This window comes from Geotrypetes seraphini, chromosome 1 (assembly GCF_902459505.1).
Source record: "Geotrypetes seraphini chromosome 1, aGeoSer1.1, whole genome shotgun sequence".
NCBI classification, from domain to species: Eukaryota; Metazoa; Chordata; class Amphibia; order Gymnophiona; family Dermophiidae; genus Geotrypetes; species Geotrypetes seraphini.
The window spans coordinates 506,475,721-506,497,146 of record NC_047084.1 but is presented as its reverse complement, the minus strand read 5'-3'; the positions used below and the strand labels follow the sequence as shown (position 1 = coordinate 506,497,146).

The window sequence follows — 21,426 nt, the reverse complement described above, 5'->3', positions numbered from 1 at the left end:
TAAGAAATGGGTAAGGTTATTTGTTTGGGGTAGTTGGCTTTAGTGAGAGGTGGAGTTTGAGACTTGCGGTATTATTTCTTTTTTCAGAGTTTTCTTGAAGAGTATGGTCTTTATTTCTTTTCTAAAAGTCTTGTAGTCAAGGGATGCCATCAGTAGATTGCCTTAGAATCTACCACCCCTCAACCGAAAATTATGTCCTCTGGTTTTACTATTTTCCTTTCTCTGGAAAAGATTATGTTCTACGTTAATACCCTTCAAGTATTTGAACGTCTGAATCATATCTCCCCTGTCTCTCCTTTCCTCTAGAGTATACATATTCAGGGCTTCCAGTCTCTCCTCATATATCTTCTGGCGCAAGCCTCCTATCATTTTTGTCGCCCTCTGGACCGCTTCAAGTCTTCTTACATCCTTCGCCAGATACAGTCTCCAAAACTGAACACAATACTCCCAAGTGGGGCCTTACCAATGACCTGTACAGGGGCATCAACGCCTCTCTTTATACAGCCCAGCATCCTTCTGGCAGCAGTCACTGCCTTGTCACACTGTTTTTACGCCTTTAGATCTTCGGACACTATCACCCCAAGGTCCCTCTCCCCGTCTGTGCATATCAGTTCCTTCCGATTATTAATCCCCAAATGTATTACTCTGAATTTCTTTGCATTGAATTTTAGTTGCCAGGCATTAGACCATTCCTCTAACTTTTGCAGATCCTTTTTCATATTTTCCACTACCTCTTCATTGTCTACTCTGTTACAAATCATGGTATCATCTGCAAAAAGGCACATTTTTCCTTCTAACCCTTCAGCAATGTCACTCACAAACATATTGAACAGGATTGGCCCCAGCACCGAACCCTAAGGACTCTACTGCTCACCTTTCCTTCCTCCGAGGGACTTCCATTAACCACCACCCTCTGGCGCCTGTCTGACAGCCAGTTTCTGACCCAGTTCACCACTTTGGGTCCTAACTTCAGCCCTTAAAGTTTGTTGAACAGCCTCCTATGAAGAACTGTATCAAAGGCTTTGCTGAAATCTAAGTAAATTACATCTAGCACATGTCCTCGATCCAGCTCTCTGGTCACCCAATCAAAAAATTCAATCAGGTTCGTTTGGCACGATTTACCTTTTATAAAGCCATGTTGCCTCGGATCCTGTAACCCATTAGATTCAAGGAAGTGCACTATCCTTTCTTTCAGCAACACTTCCATTATTTTTCCAACAACTGAAGTGAGGCTCACCAGCCTGTAGTTTCCTGCTTCATCCCTGTGACCACTTTTATGAATAGGGACCACATCCGCTCTCCTCCAATCCCCAGGAATGAATAGGGACCACATCCGCTCTCCTCCAATCCCCAGGAATCACTCCCGTCTCCAGAGATTTGTTGAACAAGTCTTTAATAGAACTCGCCAGAACCTCTCTGAGCTCCCTTAGTATCCTGGAATGGATCCCATCTGGTCCCATCGCTTTGTCCACCTTCAGTTTTTCAAGTTGCTCATAAACGCAGGACCTACGGCAGCTGGAACAGTGGTCATCAACTTGGCAGCTAGGCTTCAATGCTAAAAAATGTAAAGTAATGCACCTATGCAAAAAAAATCCACACAGAACTTACACACTAAATGGTGAAACCTTGTCCAGGACCACGGTGGAACGTGATTTAGGAGTGATCATTAGCGATGATATGAAGGCTGCTAATCATGTGGAGAAGGCTTCGTCCAAGGCAAGACAAATGATGGGCTGCATCCGTAAGGGTTTTGTCAGCAGAAAACCTGAAGTCATAATGCCACTATACAGATCCATGGTGAGACCTCATCTCGAGTATTGTGTTCAATTCTGGAGACCACACTACCGGAAAGATGTGTTGAGAATTGAGTCGGTTCAGTGAATGGCTACCAGGATGGTCTTGGGGCTCAGGGATCTCACATATGAAGAAAGGCTAAAAAAACTGTGGATGTACTCACTGGAGGAGCGAAGAGAGAGGGGGACATGATTGAGACCTTTAAGTATATCACGGGGCGTATAGAGGTGAAAGATGATATCTTCAGTCTTACAGGGCCCTCGGTAACCAGAGGACACTCGCTGAAAATCAGGGGAGGGAAATTTCAAGGTGATGCTAGGAAGTACTTCTTCACCGAAAGGGTGGTCGATCATTGGAACGAGCTGCCTCAGCAGGTGATTGAGGCCAACAGCGTGTCAGAATTTAAGAAAAAATGGGATATTCACGTGGGATCTATAGGGGAGTAAAAGTCGGTCATTGGTATGGGCAGATTCGATGGGCTATGGCCCTTTTCTGCCGTCAATTTCTATGTTTCTATGTTTCTAAACACTCTCCTCCGTGAACGGTGCAGAATCTACTCTATTTTCTTGTGTAACTTTGCCAGCCAATCTCGGTCCTTCTCCAGGATTTTCTTATGTGAACACAGAACAGAAGCATTTGTTTAACACATTTGCTTTTTCCTCATCACTCTCCACATATCGGTTCCCAGCATCTTTTAGTTTAGCAATTCCATTTTTCATCTTCCTCCTTTCACTAATATATCTGAAAAAATTTTTGTCTCCTTTTTTTTACATTTTTAGCCATTTGTTCTTCTGCCTGTGCTTTCGCCAGACGTATCTCTCTCTTAGCTTCTTTCAGTTTCACCCTGTAGGCTTTTCTGCACTCCTCTTCTTGGGTTTTTTTTTATATTTCACGAACGCCAACTCTTTCGCCTTTATTTTCTCAGCCACTAGGTTGGAGAACCATATCGGCTTCCTTTTTCTCTTGTTTTTATTGATTTTCTTCACATAAAGGTCCATAGCCATTTTTATCGCTCCTTTCAGTTTAGACCACTGTCTTTCCACTTCTCTTATGTCCTCCCATCCTAAAACTCTTTCTTCAAGTACTCTCCCATTGCATTAAAGTCCGTACGTTTGAAATCTAGGACTTTAAGTAAAGTGCGGCCGCTCTCCACTTTAGCCATTATATCAAACCAAACCATTTGATGATCGCTACTTCCAAGGTGAGCACCCACTCAAACATTAGAGATACTTTCTCCATTTGTGAGGACCAGATCCAATATCGCTTTATCCCTTGTGGGTTCCGTCACCATTTGTCTGAGCAGAGCCTCTTGAAAGGCTTCCACCATCTCCCTACTTCTTTCCGATTCCGCAGACGGAACATTCCAGTCCGAATCCTGCAGGTTGAAATCTCCCAACAGCAGAACCTCCTCTTTCCTTCCAAACTTTTGGATATCCACAATCAGATCCTTATCAATTTGCTGCGATTGAGTCGGAGGTCTGTAGATCCCAAATTTGTGCCTCTCTCCCTCCCATGATTGTTTACTTCCTCTGGCCGGCTGAGGCTCCCTCCTCCCAGTCACACTTCTCTTTGCAAAGGTGTGAGCAGCGGCTTCTACACTTGGCCCGCTGACCCGGACACCTTCCCTCTAACATCAGAGGAAAGGCTTCCAGGTCAGATGCAAGCCACATGCAGGAGCCGCTGCTTGCGGTTTTGCAAAAAGAAGTGCGACTGGGAGAAGGGCTTGCACAGTATCCACACATTAACCATTTAACACATGCTTAAATGTAGCTTTGCTGATTAGTGCAGGAATGCCCACTCTGCCTCCAGACACTCCCTCTACCCCTCAAAATTAAAATATATTTTAGCACACAAATGTTTTATGTTTATTGAAAACTTCTATACTGTTACTAATGACTGGGTGAATCAATTCAGAGAGGTTTATGTGTGCTTCTGTAAGGCGTTACAATACTTAAGCTTCTGCAAAGGTGTTGCAATACAGAATTAGAGTGTTTAGGTGATAGTTTTCAGTACTGCACTCACTTTTAGTTTTAGTGTGGTGCATTTACAAATATTTTAAATTTAGGTCTAGATTCTCTAAAAGTCACATTAAAAACCGACGGGCCGCTGTCACAGCCGTTATAGTAGCGATTTAAAAAAGGCAAGTCATTCTCCAAAAAACACTCATGCAAATGAGGTTGGCGGAGAGTAGCAAAGACTCACTAAATTTGCCATGTGCCCATCGCTGGTGATGCAGGGGCGGGGAAGGCCCACCATTTGGAAGAGGCGACTAGCTGGCTGGAGGGAGTAGGCATCCCTCTGGCCAGCCATCTGAAAGTAAGGTAAGGGGAAGAGGGTGGGGGTTATTGGAGGCATGGGGGGGAGGGGGTTGCATGATGGCGGGAGATCATCTCTCCCGCTATCAGGGGAGTGTCAGTTGGTTGCAGGAGAGATTAGGCATCTCTCCTGCTGCCGGGGGAGGGGGGTGTTGGTTGGCGGTAGGAGAGATTGGGCATCTCTCCCACTGCTGAGGGGGTGTTGGAGGTGTGTTTCTTGGTGGTGGGAAAGATTGGGCACCTCTCCTGCTGCCGAGGGGGGTATAATACACACGCTCAAGAAGCATTTTTTTACTACTCCCACTAAAAAAAAAAAAAGAATTTATGATTTTTCCTGTAATTCTGTATTTTTTCATTAGCCATAGTCAAAGCACATGCCACTGTACCAGCACCCTTGGATCAGTTGCAGATTTTTGTCACCAAAAGCTGACACTGCTCTTGGAGAATGACACAGCAATTTTTAAGAATCCACTGGAGTGCTTGTTTCAATATTCAAGATCCCATGTGCACGGCAATGTCAGACACTGCTAGAATGCGCGCTAAAGACCGTGATAAGCTGTTTTGATAATCTGCCACTAAAATGCATGCAGGCTAAACTGTCTGCAACCAGTTTAGCGACCGCTTTAAAGTTTTGAGAATCTGGCCCTCAGTCTTTTTGACTGTGTCTACAGTATTTACACACTATCTTATGCATTTGAATTGTTACACTATTGTATATGAATACCATGTTTCCACAATACTATATAATTCTAGCAAATAATGTATGCTGTTCAGGGTTACCATTAACAATTTGGCACTTACCACAGGATGCTTGAGCGTGTCCCATGGTATGCCATTTTAAGCTGCATTAGCATGTGCTAGCACCTAATGCAGCTTAGTTAAAGGGCACCAACATAAAGGATTAAGAACATAAGAATAGCCTTACTGGGTCAGACCAGTGGTCCGTCAAGCCCAGTAGCCCGTTCTCACCTTGTACCAAAAACAAAAAAATCTTTTTTTAAAAAATTCTTTATTGATTTTTAATCAAAAACAGTGTCATACATATGAAAGAACAAAAGATATTCTACATATTCCACTATTATCTATACAGGTAACATAAATATTTAATCTTTGTGCCAGACTTTGCAAAAAAGACTGCAAATAAGCAAAAGGAATTTTTATCGCTACAGCCTGAATTACAACGTTTGGGGGCAAAATATCGCCTTTTTTATCTGGCGACAATGAAAGTTACCCACGAAAACCGGACTGTGCAATATGATGACCCAATAAAATTTAAAAAATTATATTTCTCAAAGGGGTGAGCCAATGGATTAAAAGTCTAAATATTATAAGGCGGTTCTCTTAAGCTTATGTACAGTTACACGGAAAAGAATTGGATTGTGAATAAGAGAAAATTCAGTTAGAAATGGAATATTGGTTATTGAAAATGGATTATTTAAACTGAAATAACAAGACTGGAATGATTTGAGGCTGAATGAATAAATTGAATAAAGATGTAGTGATGTGTCTAACTTCTAAAGTTTGGAAACAAAAAAATCTTTAAAAAAATGTCATTTCTTTTCAAACTGCCCAAATTACACCCCCCCCCCCTTTAACAAAACCTTAGCGCAGTTTTTAGCACTGGCCATGATGGTAACATCTCCGATGTTCATGGAATTCCTATGAGCATCAGAGCTGTTACTGCCATGGCCAGCACTAAAATCCGCACTACGGTTTTGTAAAAAGGGGGGGGGAGGGGTAAATAATGTGGATAAAAAAACAAGGGCCTTGTATTTTTATTCCACTGCCTCAGTGGCATAATTTTCAGCACACATGAATCATTTCTTTACTTTTTAAAAATGCTTCCACTTGCTTTATTTTTGGAAGTCTGATAAGGAATAATACTTCACCATGAAGCACTTACCACATTTATAAAAGTTAGAATCCCTGTCTGAACAATCTTAACAAGGAGAGATGTTGCTTGGTTTTGGACAAAATGCTAATATAATTGATTTAACTTTCAAGTTTTCCTGGCTCACTGTTCCCTTATGTGGGGCACAGTATTTGATTTCTATGGAATACACCTATATGCATTATTTATAGCTCTGAATTTGGTGTGGTGGTTTATCATAATTTTTGGAAAGAGATGCACTGAAGAAGGAAACAATTGAAAGCAGTAAAACACTGTTCACCAAGCCATAGGCTTTTTGTCACTAGGTGGCATTAAGGAGAATATGCATGTGGCAGTAAAGTACAATAATTTGAATCTGATTGTCAACAACATTTTCTAAACAGCATTTGTCGGTAATCAGATTCAGATTACTTTATTGCCACATACATATTCTCCTTACTGCCACCTAGTGACAAAAAGCATAATAAAAAACATTAGGATTGTATTCCTTCTATAAGGGGATGTGTTTATAAACAATTATTTAACAGAATTCTGTCTTATCAGGCTGGTGTATCGGATAAACGTCTTGGTCATTGTAAGCTCTAACATATATCTGGCATTTAGAAAATTGCTAAAAACATACTTGTTTGATAAATTTTTCAACTAAGGATTGTAATTCACTGTGAAGATACAGCATTTTTTACTCTTATTAACCGCACAGAACTGAGAGGTAGTTGGAATTATCCCAGGACAAGCAGGCAGCATATTCTCAACATATGGGTGACATCATCCATGGAGCCCCAATGTGGACAGCTTCACAAGCAGACTTGCTTGAAGAACTTTTAGAGAGTTTGTGACTGTTGCACCGTGCAAGCGGGAGTGCCTTCCCGTCCGACGTATCTCCTCAGTTCTAAGTTTTTCGCGGAGCTGAGAAGCACTCGTGTCAAGGCTCTGCGCGACAGTTAGTTCTACTCATGCCTTCTCTCACTGCTGCTTGTGTATTTTCTTTACAGGGTCACTGTGTTATCTGTGCGTTTGATTTTTTTTATAAAGAGTTTTGTTTGTTTTTTTGATCGTGTCATGGTGGGGCCTACTTGGTGGCCTCAGCCTGCGGGCTTTGATTTAGCTGTGACAGTGTTTCATTCCATGTCCCGGCCGGTCACAGGGTTCAAGAAGTATAGCCTGTGTCAACACACGATCTCCATCACTGACCCACATAAGTGGTGTGTACAGTGTTTAGGACCTGACCATTTTCCAGAGTCGTATGCCCGCTGTGCTGCACTTCAAAATTGAGCCCTTAAATGTCATCGAGTTCAGATTGAGAAAATCTTCAGGGGAATGGATCTCTCTTCAACTAAAACCTCGACCCCAATTCTGACCTCGACTCCATCAAAGTCTTCTATGGTGCCAAAACCTTCAACCTCAACCTTGCTCAAACCTTTCTCGATGGGGAAGTCTTCGTCTTTGGGGAAATCAGCAAAATCTTCTCCTAAGGCACCGTTATCTTCAGTGTCTCCATCAGGTAAGCTAGCTAAGCCAACCCCTCCGGATATGCCACCCTTGGAACCGGTGGGTCTGAGGCTACCTAGGAAACGTGTCTCAAAATCGAGGCAACACTCTTCCTCAAGGTCGTCTTCCTCGGAGTCCATAGCCACACCAATTGTACCAGATCCAGTGGTCTCGGTGCCAGCTATGCAGACAGAATATGTTGGAAAGTATTCTGCATCAGGAGTTTGGTAACATGCTTGCCAAATTGACTCCTGCCGCGACCCTGCTTCCTATAGTCCAGCCTGAGCACTCAGCAGTTTTACAAGGAGTTGAGTCCTTGAGAGTGCCTCGAGCTCAATCTACACACTCTAAACAAGGAGTTGAGTCCTTAAGAGTGCCTCGAGATACCTTTACACAAGGAGCTGAGTCTTTTTCAGGTGTCTCAACGTCGTTCTCCGACTTCCAGTCCTACCTCTACACTTAAGGCGTTGCCTTTTTCGAGGCACAGGACGAGGACTCCTCGAAATTCATCTTCGAGGCTGGATCTGACTCAATCATGGGACTCTGATTTTAGGCATAGTTCTTTCCCACAGAAGAACATAAGAATTGCCGCTGCTGGGTCAGACCAGTGGTCCATCGTGCCCAGCAGTCCGCTCACGCGGCGGCCCTTAGGTCAAAGACCAGTGCCCTAACATCATGTGTCGAGGCGTTCATCGAGGCCCAGGTCCTCTTCTCGAGACAGGCCTCGTTTATCGAAGCATCGAGACTCTTCGAGACCACCAACTCCTTTGTTGAGGAGATCTGCTGTGGAGCCTCACCATTCTCGTCAGTCGAATTCTTCTCCTGAGAGGTATTCTTCACCAGCTGGTTCTTCAAATTGACAATGTTATGCTTCTTCGACTCATTCCAGAAGTGGGCATTCGTCTTCATCTTTGCCTATGGATTCAGATCTCAGGTTTCAATACTCCAGAGAGGCTTCACCTTTGTTCTCTGCTGTGAAAGGTACCTCGAGGAGTTCTCGAGGTACCTTTCACAGAGGTCACAGATCCGGTGTCCTTTACAAAATTTCTATGCCAAATGAGTAAAGATCTTAACATCACTTTACAATTTGACTCAAAATACTCTAAGGAGTATTTGGAAGAACTGGGTATGTCTCATCCTCCTAGCGATTCTCTCAAATTACCCATGAATGGCATTCTTTTTCAAACTTTCAAAAGAAATCTTGATACACCATACTCTGTTCCCGCTGTGCCAGCAAAGATGGAATCTTGATATAAGATGGTCCATTGTAAGGGATTTGAGAAGTCTCAATTATCCTACCAATCTCTTCTTGTGGAGTCTTCTTTAAAAAGAACCAATCCTGCCAAAGTTTATGCCACGGTCCCTTCTGGCTGAGAGGGCAGGACCATGGACAAGTTTGGTCGTTGACTATATCAAAATTCTATGATGACAAACCGAATTTTGAACTATAACTTTGTCTTTACTTCTTATCTGAAGCATTTGGTCAAAGCCATGCCTGATTTTTTCAAGTATCTTCCTCAACATCGACTTCCAGAATTTCAACACATGCATCACACTCTGGCTCAACTTTGCATGCATATGGTTCAAGCTGCATATGATATTTTGTCTCCCACATTGATTTCTGGGGAAGGATATGGTGGGTTGGCCGTGTTAGTCCACTCTTCAAGGTAATATGTAGAAAGAAAACAAAAACATAAAGGGAAAAAAAATACCTTTTTTACTGGACTAAAAGGAAGAAGGGGTTAACTTCGAAAACTAATCATAAACTACATCAACCCCCCCTCTTTTACAAAACCACGCAAGAGGTTTTTAGTCCCGGCCAGCGTGCTGAATGCTCTGTGCTGCTCCGATGGTCATAGCCAGCGCTAAAAACCTCTTAAGCAATTTTGTAAAAGGGGGAAGTAAATTAGTCCAATAAAAAAGGAATTTTTTTCCTTTTAAGTTTTTGTTTTATTTCTACATATTACCTTGGAGAAGGACATAAATGTATTTTACTTTGGCCTACATGTTCACTGCACATGTACGAGGGTGGTTTGGAAAGTTAGGTAAAAAATCAAGTTAAATATGTTTTAAAATTTGACAAAGCCTATTTTTCCGACATGATGGAAAAACTGGACACTTGGCTGGGCTAAGTATACAGCCCTCGGTGTATACTATGTTGAGAAATATAATAAAAAAAAAAAATTTGTGTAATTTGTTTTTTACTGGACTTTTCAAACCACTAATATATATATATATTTTTTCAAATCTTTATTGATTTTCAAACTTTAATAGTGCAATATAATTGGTTAATCAAAAATACACTATTATATTTGTGAGGAAAGAGATGTCTATGTGAAATGGCCGTTTAGGCTTCATTTTCTTCCACTGAATGAGGGATGTGACTAATAGTCCTGGAGATAAATTTTAATGAATAGAATCATGAAATGACAATCTGTATTAGGGGAAAAGTGTTATAAACAGTAACGGGAGTGTTCAACTGATTTTGATCTGAACATCTCAGCAGCAAAACTAAGGGCTCCTTTTACTAAGCTGCGCTAGCGGTTTTAGCGCGCGCTCTAGATGCTAACGCCACCATTGAGCAGGTGTTAGTTTTTGGCGCATAGCACGGGGTTAGCGCGCGCTAATCTGCAGCGCGCTAAAAACGCTACCACAGCTTAGTAAAAGGAGCCCTAAATTTAAGTCTGTTAGCATCCTCAAATTCTAAATGACAATCTTTTGACATTTGGCAGATCTAATAAAGTATATTTGTACAGGAAAGAGATTCTGATGCCTGGTTGATTTGCCCTGTAATCAAGAGACAAAACAGATGACTTTGATTTAAAAGCATTCTATAAATAAGACCAAACTTTTAATAAACTATGAATATGTGGTTTTTTTGAAAGATCAAATAAATTCAAGCACTCTATAAATTTGCTCCTTGTTTAGGGATTTTTTTCTTCTTTTTGAAGTTTAAGGTCAAGTATTTCTTTTGTTCTGTATTTCATGTGGTTTGTCTAACCGTTTTGGGCATTTTGCCTTAAAAGGTTTTTAGTAACCTCTATCTAAAACGTGATATGGTTTCAATTTAAAATTTAACATACTTGAGTCTTAAATCTTTTTCCCACCAACCCAGAAACTGAACTATTTCCTGTCAAACAAACGGGATTGTGCTATGGCAAAGAAAGTCAAATGTGTATCTGTGATTTGATTTTATAGTGATTCACTATCTCTTGTTTTATTTTTCTGTTATTTGCTTTTTCCAAGAACCTGTTGTGCCATCTGATTTCACCATCTGAGCTGGGAGATGCTGAAGCCTGCCCCTTTCTTCTCACTCTTGGTTACACACCTTCAGCATGCTATTCAGAGCTGATAAAGAATGTGAGTACAGTACTAATGCAATTTGGTAATGAAATAGAAACACCTTAAGTTTTGGGAAAGGGATTCAGATGTTTCTTTATCTCCTGAGGATGGCAAGATTTGTTTGCAAAAGAGCTCATATTTACTTCTTCTAGCCTTGGACTGTTTGAAGTCATGGGAAGCAATAACAAAAGAAGTAGTGAAAAAGAGAGCAAGAGGACTGCTAGGCTGGAAAACATTCATCTCTGTAGTTAGAAAAATGTGTTATGATATATAAAATTATTTAATGCAAAGGGAAGCAATAGTTACGACAAAGTCAATGTCATGTCTTGCAAACCAAATAGCCTTTGGAATAGAGCAGAAATAAACGTGGTCATATGTATAAGATTTGTTATCACTAAAAGGCAAATTGTTTATTACCAAAAGACCGATGGCTATATTGTATTTATCCATTGGAAAAAAAAACTGCATAATCAATACAGAGACAAAAATCAGAAAGTTGTATTTTCCCGTTATTTCAAATGAATGCACTTCCCTACAAATTAATACAACTGATGTAAACCTACTGTATACGCGACTATAGACCAGGATTTTTAGGCAAAAAAATTGGCCCAAAAATGGGGGTCCCGGTTTATATTCACTGCACAACAAAGTTTTTGCTTCCTGAACACTGCTGGGTGTTTCTTATAGAATTTTGGGTGCTGATCATGAATATTACATCAAAAATTACCCATCACGTACCATTTCAGAGAAATCTTCAATTTTGTCGTGATTTTTTCTTATATTTGGATGCAAACAATTTTTTCTCCCATAAGTGTCTTATCAACAACGGTTTGTGCCGCCTGGGTATGTCCATGCATAAAATCTAGCCAGGTTGGAAGCTGTTTTATGGAAGATGACATCCTGGGCATGTCTGGGCAGGTCTGAACGAGCTTGCGCTGTCTCACCATGCTATAATGGTGGCTTCCATACACCGATCCTGCTCATTTGGTTAATATAGATAGTCCGTGTGTGTATATAGTATCAGTATAGTAAAGTATAGTAGTATAGTAGCTGTAGCAATATAACAGTAAGTAAGCTTGATGCTATAGACGTTTTGGTGTCGGGCAATATGTCTCGTCGGTGTCGTAACAGCCGCGACACATTCTGCTATATCTGTGGGGAATATACACTTACGCCTCAGAGACGTTCGATGACTGCCCTTGTAAAGAAAGCCTATCATCTGTATTTTGGCTGCAAAATAGGTGATCAAGACAAGCAATGGGCGCCTCACATTTGCTGTGCGACATGTGCTGTTAGTCTGAGAGCCTGGCTCAGAGGTACTCGAAAGACGATGCCATTTGCTGTTCCGATGATATGGCGAGAACAGAAAGACCATGTGACGGACTGTTATTTCTGTTTGACTAATGTGTCTGGTTTCTCTGCCAAAAACAAGAAGTCAATTGAATATCCTAATCTGCCTTCAGCAATGAGACCCATGCCACATGATGACAGTCTTCCAGTTCCGAAACCACCAGAGGATTGGACCTTAGACGAACCAGATGAAGAAACTGCAGTGCAGGGTTCTAACAGTGACATTGACCCGGATTTTGAACCATCCTCATCAGGCGATCCACATCTGATAACACAGTCCGAATTGAACGATTTGGTCAGAGATTTGGGTCTGTCAAAAGCAAAAGCTGAGCTGCTAGGTTCGAGACTGCAGGAATGGTGTTTGCTATCACCAGGTACGAAAATTTCTGTGTTTCGAGACCGGCATCATGATATAACCAAATTTTTTGCACAAGTCGACAGTCTCTGTTTCTGTTGTGACATTGAAGGATTGTTCTCGGTCTTTGGTTGTGATCACAACCCGGAAGAGTGGCGTCTTTTCATTGATTCGTCAATGTTAAGCCTGAAAGCTGTTCTGTTGCACAATGGCAACGTTTATCCTTCAGTACCTGTTGGCTATGCAGCACATATGAAAGAAACATATGAGAATATGGAAATGTTACTAAAGTATGTCCAGTATACCAGGTATAACTGGAATATCTGTGGAGACCTCAAAGTCGTTGCTCTGTTACTAGGACTGCAGCTTGGCTATACAAAGTACTGCTGTTTCATCTGCGAATGGGACAGCCGAGACAGAGAGTCGCACTATTCTAGAAAGAACTGGCCACTCCGTAAAAAGTTAGTTCCAGGACAGAAAAATGTAGCACATGAATCGCTTGTTGACCCGACAAAGATATTTTTGCCTCCTCTTCACATTAAACTGGGACTCATGAAGAATTTTGTGAAAGCAATGAACAAGGAAGGGGAAGGTTTTCGTTATTTAAGACAGATGTTCCCAAGAATAACTGATGCCAAGATCAAAGAGGGTATTTTTGTTGGCCCCCAGATCAGACATGTTATGAGTGACAAGCGATTTGAAGATCTGTTAGTTGGGCCGGAAAAAATTGGCTGGAAAGCCTTGAAAGACGTTGTTGACAATTTTCTGGGCAATTACAGAGCCCCAAACTACATTCAGCTGGTAGACAAACTTCTCAAAGCATACAAGAGAATGAAGTGCAATATGTCACTCAAGATTCATTTCCTCCATTCACACTTGGACTTCTTCCCCGCAAATCTCGGTGCTGTGAGTGACGAGCACGGTGAAAGGTTTCATCAAGACATAGCTACGATGGAGAAACGATACCAGGGCAATTGGAATCCGTCAATGCTTGCCGACTATTGTTGGATGCTACAACGTGATGCACCAGACACTGAATATAAAAGAAACTCGGGAGCAAAACACTTTTAATTCTGTTTCATTTAGTCGCTTGTGCGAAACGTAAACTTGACTATATATTTTATTGTCAGTAAACATAAAAATGTCTATTTCTCATAGTTCTTACGTGATGCAGTAAAACCAAAACCATATTTGAGCATACCAAGTTGGTACCTGTCATAATCACCAAAAACTTTTCAGGAATCAAGACTTAACCAAAAAATTGTTGTGCAGTGATTCGGGCGAGCATCCAACGCTCATCTGCCCCCCCCCCCCAGACTTATTGCAGGCCTCCGCTGGATCGCCAGGCTCTGCTCCCTGTCCCCTCTCCCTACCCTGTCAATCTTACCTCCTCTGCCACTGGAATCCCTGGTGGTCCAGAAGTGTAGTGGGCGTTGCTAACCCAGTTGGTCGCTGCCACAAGTTCCGGCTGCCTCTGAGCAATATCGAGCAGGAGCGGCTTCCTGAATGGATCCTGCGAATTTGTCAACTATTGTGGATTATTTAATTGTTCAGTACTCTTGCTTTATTTTAGTGCAGGGACTTCTGAGAAGAAATTAATGCATATTACCTCTATCTTACTAACAAGGGTCTTATTTTACAGTACATAAGCTTAATACATCGAGATGCAACTGATATGGTTGGATCCTTTTCAGTTGAGGATTCAAAAGTGCTCAAGGGAGAAAAGAGACAGAAGAAGTAAAATCCTAACTAGAGTGAAAGTAAAGTGGCTTACTTAAATAAGGTGTACCCAAATTGGAATTGAAAGAAGAATTTAGTTCAGGGGTATTACTTGAATATTGGAACAAATTATTGCCTTCTGTCCTGGATGAACAGTTTCCACTTATGTGGCAATACTCCTTTGGTTGTAAATCATCATCTTAATATACAGAAGATTTAAAACAAACAAAAAACTGTGAGAGAAGCAGGAAACACGGATACTAAGGAAAAATGATAAAGCAACCCCCGTGAATCGTGAAAAACCGCGAATACGGTTTTTCAATGGGGGAGACTGGAGAGGGCAGCAGGAGAGAGCAGCCGGAGCACCGATGAGTGCAGGAAATCACTCGCTGTATGCTCCGACCACCTCTTCCTGCATTAAGTCGGGTCTTACCAATCAGGAGCTGCGTGTCAAAGCAACTCCTGATTGGATAAGGCCCGACTTAGTGCAGGAAGAGGCGGTCAGAGCATACAGCGTGTGATTTCCTGCATTCGCCGGTGCTCCGGCTGCTCTCTCCTGCCCCTCCATCTGTCCTCTCCTTGTTGGCGGCTCGCAGTCGGAAAATACCGCGAATGACCAGGACCGCGAACCGCCGACTGTGAACGACCGGGAGAACACTGTAGTTTACATAATATATATAAGTATTTATTTTGTTTCTGGGGCAATAAAGGGTTAAATGACTTTTGCTCAGAGTCACAAGGAGCTGCAGTGGGAACTCAATTCCCCAGGTTCTTTCCTCCACTGAAAAGAATTTGAGAAAATATGAGAACTAGAGGTAGAACTGTTATTAAATAAAATTTCAAAGGGACATTTGATCTTGGCCCATATGCTGCTTTCCTACAGGATAATTATTGTTTGGCTAATGCAATTAATTAACCTGGTCCTCAGAGGGAATGTAAAAATTACCATTTTTAAAAAAAGGGCTCTAGGGGAGATCTGGGAAATTACAGACCGGTAAGCCGGCAAAATGGTAGAAATAATAATAAAAAATAAAATTGTGGAACACATAGACAAACATGATTTAATGAGATGGAGTCAGCATGTGTTCAGCCGAGGGAGATCTTGCCTCACCAATTTGCTTGACTTCTTTGAAGGTGTGAATAAATATGTGGATAAAAGGTGAGCCAGTTGATATAGTGTATCTAGATTTTCAGAAAGAATTTGATAAAGTTCCTCATGAGAGGCTCCAGAGAAAATTAAAGAGTCATGGGATAGGTGGCAAAGTTCAGTTGTGGATTAGGAGTTGATTCTCGGATAGAAAACAGAGGGTAGGATTAAATGGTCATTTTTCTCAATGGAGGAGAATAAACAGTGGAGTGCTGCAGGGGTCTGTATTGGGACCGGCACTATTTAACTTATTTATAAATGATCTGGAAATTGGAACGACGAGTGAGGTGATTAAATTTGCAGATGACACTAAACTGTTCAAAATTGTTAAAGCGCATGCGGATTGTGAAAAATTGCAGGCAGACATTAGAAAATTGGAAGACAGGGCATCCAAGTGGCAGATGAAATTTAATGTTGACAAATGCAACATTGGGAAGAATAGCCCGAATCACAGTTGCCGGATGCTAGGGTCCACCTTGGGGGTTAGAACTCAAGAAAAGGATCTGGGTGTCATAGAAACATGAAACATGATGGCAGATAAAGGGCAAATGGCTCATCTAGTCTGCCCATCTGCAAAAACCATTACCTCTTCCTCTCTCTAAGAGTTCCCACATGCCTATCCCATGCCTTCTTGACCGGGAGACTGTTCCACACGTCTACCACCCTTTCTATAAAAGAGTATTTGCTTAGATTACTCCTGAGCCTATTACCTCTTAACTTCATCCTATGCCCTTTCATTCCAGATCTTACTTTCAAATGAAGCAGACTCGGCTCATGTGTGTTTATGCCACGTAGGTATTTAAATGTCTCTATCATATCTCTCCTCTACTGCCTTTCCTCTAAAGTATACATATTGAGATCTCTAAGTCTGTCCCCATACACCTTATGACGAAGACTACACACAATTTTAGTAGCCTTCCTCTGGACCAACGCCATCCTTTTTATATTTTTTTGAAGTTGTGGCCTCCAGAATTGTACACAATATTCTAAATGTGGTCTCTCCAGAGTCTTATACAGAGGCACTAATACCTCCTTTTTCCTACTGGCCATACCTCTCCCTGTGCAACCTAGCATCCTTCTAGATTTTGCCGTCACCTTTTCAACCTGTTTTGTCACCTTAAGATCATCATGTACAATCACACCCAAGTCCCATTCTTCTGTCATGCACATATGTTCTTCACCCCTAAACTGTACCGTTCCTTTGAGTTTTTGCAGCCCAAATGCAAGACCTTGCATTTCTTAGCGTTAAATTTTAGCTGCCAAATTTCAGACCATTCTTTAAGCTTCACTAGGTCTTTCTTTCATATCAACTTCCTCTCAAGAGAACAAGTCATTTCAGCTGAACCAGTTTCAGCTGTTTCTCTCCCTCGACCTGCTCCAGAATCCTCAGTTTCTTCTGATCTTCCTTCTGAGTCTTTAAATCAGACTCTACCACTATCGGCCTCTCCATCATCAACATTTTATTCAATTCCATCTCTTCCAATTCTGATGGATCAAGTTCCTCCAGAGCCCATAACTTATCCAATACTACTTTCAAAAACAACTTTTTCTGCCGATTACTGATAAGCCTGATCCAAGAGGAAACTACTTAAAAGCCTTCAATACCTTAAAGTTCCAAAGATGCTTATAGTCTTACCTAAACATTCATATTTTCTCTAATATCAAACTTCCATATGGCAAGGACCTTTATCAAATCCCCATACCTCTATAGGGATAGAGCTTAAATACAAAGTACAAAAAGCGCTTGGGCACAACACATTGCATCACAGCACCACTCAGTTGTGGTACACTCTGCACTTAAATGTACAAAAGTTCACGTTTCTATTCCATTGCACCACCTGAACAGACCATAATCTATTGTGTGCAGTAGCAAACAATGTTTTTCCAAATTGCTATATTATCAACTAGACTAGCAATCACTAATTTCATACCATACATATGACCGTTGCAGTACCCATTGCAGCTAAAAAAATGCCTTGGCTTAGACCTTTTGGTATCATAGTGCATCTACATGTTAAACTTGCCATCGCTCCATGTGTCACTAAAGCACAGTTACTTACCGTAACAGGTGTTATCCGGGGTCAGCAGGCAGATATTCTCACATAAGGGTGATGTCATCCACAGAGCCCGGTATGGACAGTCCAAAAAGTGAACTATCACTCCAAACTCCAAGAGCTCTGCTACTACCCACACCATGCATGCTTGACTGCTTTCCCGCCCAAACAGGTTCGCAGTACTTCAGTTTTGTAAGCAAGCTAAAAAGCCAACCAGGGGAGGTGGGTGGGATGTGAGAATATCTGCCTGCAAGCATATTCTCACATCGTAGACAATACAGTGAATCCTTCCACCCAATGTGTGGCGGCAGCCAAAAAATCAAACAGGATGCTAAGAATTATTAAAAAAGGGATGGTTAACAAGACTAAGAATGTTATAATTTCCCTGTATCACTTCATGATGCAACTTCATCTGGAGTATTGCATTCAATTCTGGTCTCCTTATCTCAAGAAAGATATAGTGGCGCTAGAAAAGGTTCAAAGAAGAGCGACCAAGATGGAACTCCTCTCGTATGAGGAAAAACTAAAACAGTTAGAGTTCTTCAGCTTGGAAAAGAGACGGCTGAGGGGAGATATGATTGCAGTCTACAAAATCCTGAGTGGAGTAGAACGGGTACAAGTGGATTGATTTTTCATTCTGTCAAAAATTTCAAAGACTAGGGGACACTCATTGAAGTTACAGGAAAATATTTTTAAAACCAATAGGTGAAAATTTTTTTCACACTAGTTAAGCTCTGGAACACATTGCCAGAGGTTGTGGTAAGAGCGGATAGCGTAGCTGGTTTTAAGAAAGGTTTTGACAAGTTCCTGGAGGAAAAGTCCATAGTTTGTTATTGAGAAAGACATGGGGGAAGCCAGTGCTTGCCCTGGTGTGGAAGCATGGAATATTGCTACTCCTTGGGTTTTGGCCAGGTACTAGTGGCCTGGATTGGCCACCATGAGAACGAGCTACTGGGCTTGATGGACCATTGGTTTGACCCAGTAAGGCTATTTTTATGTTCTTAAGTTGCAGTTTATTTTATTATGCCCTTTTATAAAGAAAGACAACTTCACTGATCATTGGCAGCTAAGTTGATAAAAGGCCATACAGGCAGTCCCCGTTTTATGAGTATCCAATTTATGTCGTACTCGTACTTACAGGGGTCCTCGTTCTACCTTCTGTGTTCCAACGTGCCCCTTTCCCTCCATCCCAAGTCTCAACACACCCCTCTCCCTCCCACCTATGTCCTAATGCACCCCTCTCTCCCTCTCCCTCCCTCTATTCTGTGTCCCAAGTACGTGCCTCCGTTTCGCGGGTATTTACCTTCTTCCTGCTGGCTCCCTTCTCCTTCCAGCTCCAGTCGTTTCTCTTTACAAAGCCGCAGGCAGCAGTTCTGATGCGCATCCTGCAATTGACCCAGAAGCTTTCCATCTGACTGCAAGTCTCGCAAAGTTTGCCTTAGGATCTCGCAGATGTTTTGCATGCTTTATATCTCATTAGTGTGGTAACTTATTTTAACATTCATTACATTAATGTAATGCATTTGAATAACTATTCTATTTGTTAAGGATGGCATAGAATTCTCTTAAAAGTCAAAAGTGTTTGATTTAAAGAGCCTAATCTCCTTGCCATGCCTCAGATTCCTGTCTTGCTCAGGTAAGGAAAGCATAGGATTAGTTTTGCATATTATTTTCCTTTTTTCCAAAAGATTGTTTTATCTGTTTTAATGTAAAATTGATTGACTTGAATTCCCAAGAAAGCATAGCTATAAATTGCACCAAAAAAAACAAATAAACAAATAAAGCATAGCAGTATAATGTCTGCACATTTTTATTGGTACATTTTTCAGCTAGATTTGCCAAAGAAAAAAGTATGAAAATAAATCATGCTATGTACATGATATCATGCTACGTACAGTGCATTTGTGTTTGGTTAGGGGGGAGTTAGTATTGTTGATTTTTGTTTTACAGATGGTGTTATCGCTAGTGACAGAACTCAAAGGAAATCTGCTTAATGGACTTAACATCCAAGAAAGGTAGGCGTTATCCAAACATCATTCAAAGGTGAACACTATCCATCAGGGCCGGATTCTGCAATTATGCACCCATTACAGAATCGTGCTTAGCGGGCCTAACGTAAAACTTAGGCAATTGTAATATACACCAGGGTTTCAAAGACCTACATTATAGGCAATGAAGCCCTTTAGAGAATCGCACCTAAGTCTTTCTCCATCCCTAAACACGCCTACTTTGGTGTTAGGCACTGCTAGAATCGTGCCTAAGAAGATAGGCGTCTATCTCCCAATTAAATTTTATTTTTTGTCAATTAGAGCTTGAAGCCAATTTATTAATTAATCCCCCGTTTATGAAGCTGCGTTAGCGAATTTTTTTTAACATCGGCTGCAGCAGTAAAAGTTCCAATGCTCATAGGAATTCTATGAGCGTCAGCGCTTTTACCGCCTTGGCCGGTGATAAAAAACACTAACATGCCTTCATAAAAGGGGGGTAAGTTAGGTGCCTAACTTTAGGCACCTGTTTATTTAGCTCCTATCTTTAGGCATCTCATAGAATTTCCCCCTCAATGCAGAAGCCTGCATAATTCAGCCTGACAGATCTCAAGGAATTGAAGCTTCTCATGCTATAGCAATTATACCCCCTAGTTTGTGAACTACTTAAATATAGCATCTACTGTACCTTGTTACGTAGTTTGTTTCTCTATTTCTTTGGTTTTGCTATATAAAGCACCTTCTTTGTGAATGATTTGAAATTCTATAAAGATGGATGTCTTTTTCTTTGAAGGCCAGCAGTTCATTTATCACTCGAATCACATAACATTTCATGGCAGTGAGTGAAACAAAATTTCTAGAGCTATCTAGTTAGGACTAAAAAGCATGAGTGTGATGTCTCTTATGACGTCAACTACTATTTCTGCTCACAGTTTTTCAAGTTTTGTTGGTTTTTTTTTTAATGGGCCTTAGGCTAAATTTTCCTTTCTTTCCTTCAGTTAGTTTCCCTAGTGAGATTTTCAACATTACTTCACAAGGGAAATAGTACTTAGAAGGTGATGCTTTTCTTTTAGGTGGCCTTTCTCCCTCAAGGTGTGAACATTTTTATAGTGAGATGAGATTATTTTAAATTTATACATGTATATGTTATACAATTTATGTTGTAAATTCTTTGGGACTCTAGGCAGCATATCAGGTTAAAAAAATAGATAAAATATACAAAGAGGAAGCCTAGTCCAAGAAAAAGGATAAGAAAGAATAAACCCTAGTGGAAATAAAATATTACACACATGACATTTTGCCATAAATCATTCTGGAAGCTAAACAGCAAGTGAAGAAACAATATCCTCCATTTCTGCATCAGGTACAACTCTTTCAAAAAGAGAAGACATTATTTAACAGAAGTCTGCACAGGCTCCCCCGGCCTGCTCTTTTTAAACTTCTAACTATACAGGGTTAATATACTTTGATACTGATTACAAACACTGGAGAGTTCCAGAAGCCAGCATTTTTCTGTATGAATCAGTAATTCGTTCTTCCATCAAATTACCAAAGTACAATTAATATCCAAATTTTAATTTGTGACCACTCGATGAGGAGGCTATTAATTCTTGTAATAACATGACTTACCTTAAAAATAGCTTACCTTAATTGCAACTAACTGGGGTTCCATATCAGGACACAATTCATTCAGTGACGTAATCACTGACCCACTTTTTTCTGTAATAAACTTAGATTTGGAAGTTGATTAATATGTAAACATTATTATTACCGTAGCAGGTTCCATCTTATAGAAATACCTGTAAAAAAGTTTAAATTCACCTCTGAGGGAGTTCTGCCATTCAGCTAATGATTGTCTTACCCAGAGTGGGCAAATGCTATGGAAGGACACATCCTGCATATCTAATTTTGGACAAACCTAGATAACATCAGAGTCATCAGTACTGAAGAGTTGCTGCAAACAAAAGGATCTGGGCTGTAGTCAGT

General features: G+C 41.0%; 1 protein-coding gene across 5 annotated transcripts in view; it reads left to right on the top strand.

Moving 5' to 3' along the window:
- Positions 1–21,426, top strand: part of FANCC (FA complementation group C) — a 344,396-nt gene that overhangs the window by 126,064 nt on the left and 196,906 nt on the right. For all 5 annotated transcript variants that reach the window (XM_033928093.1, XM_033928084.1, XM_033928101.1 and 2 more), the window contains 2 exons: positions 10,735–10,848; positions 19,406–19,470. In XM_033928093.1, the coding sequence (XP_033783984.1) occupies positions 10,735–10,848; positions 19,406–19,470 (179 nt within the window). The remainder of the gene's footprint in view (positions 1–10,734; positions 10,849–19,405; positions 19,471–21,426) is intronic.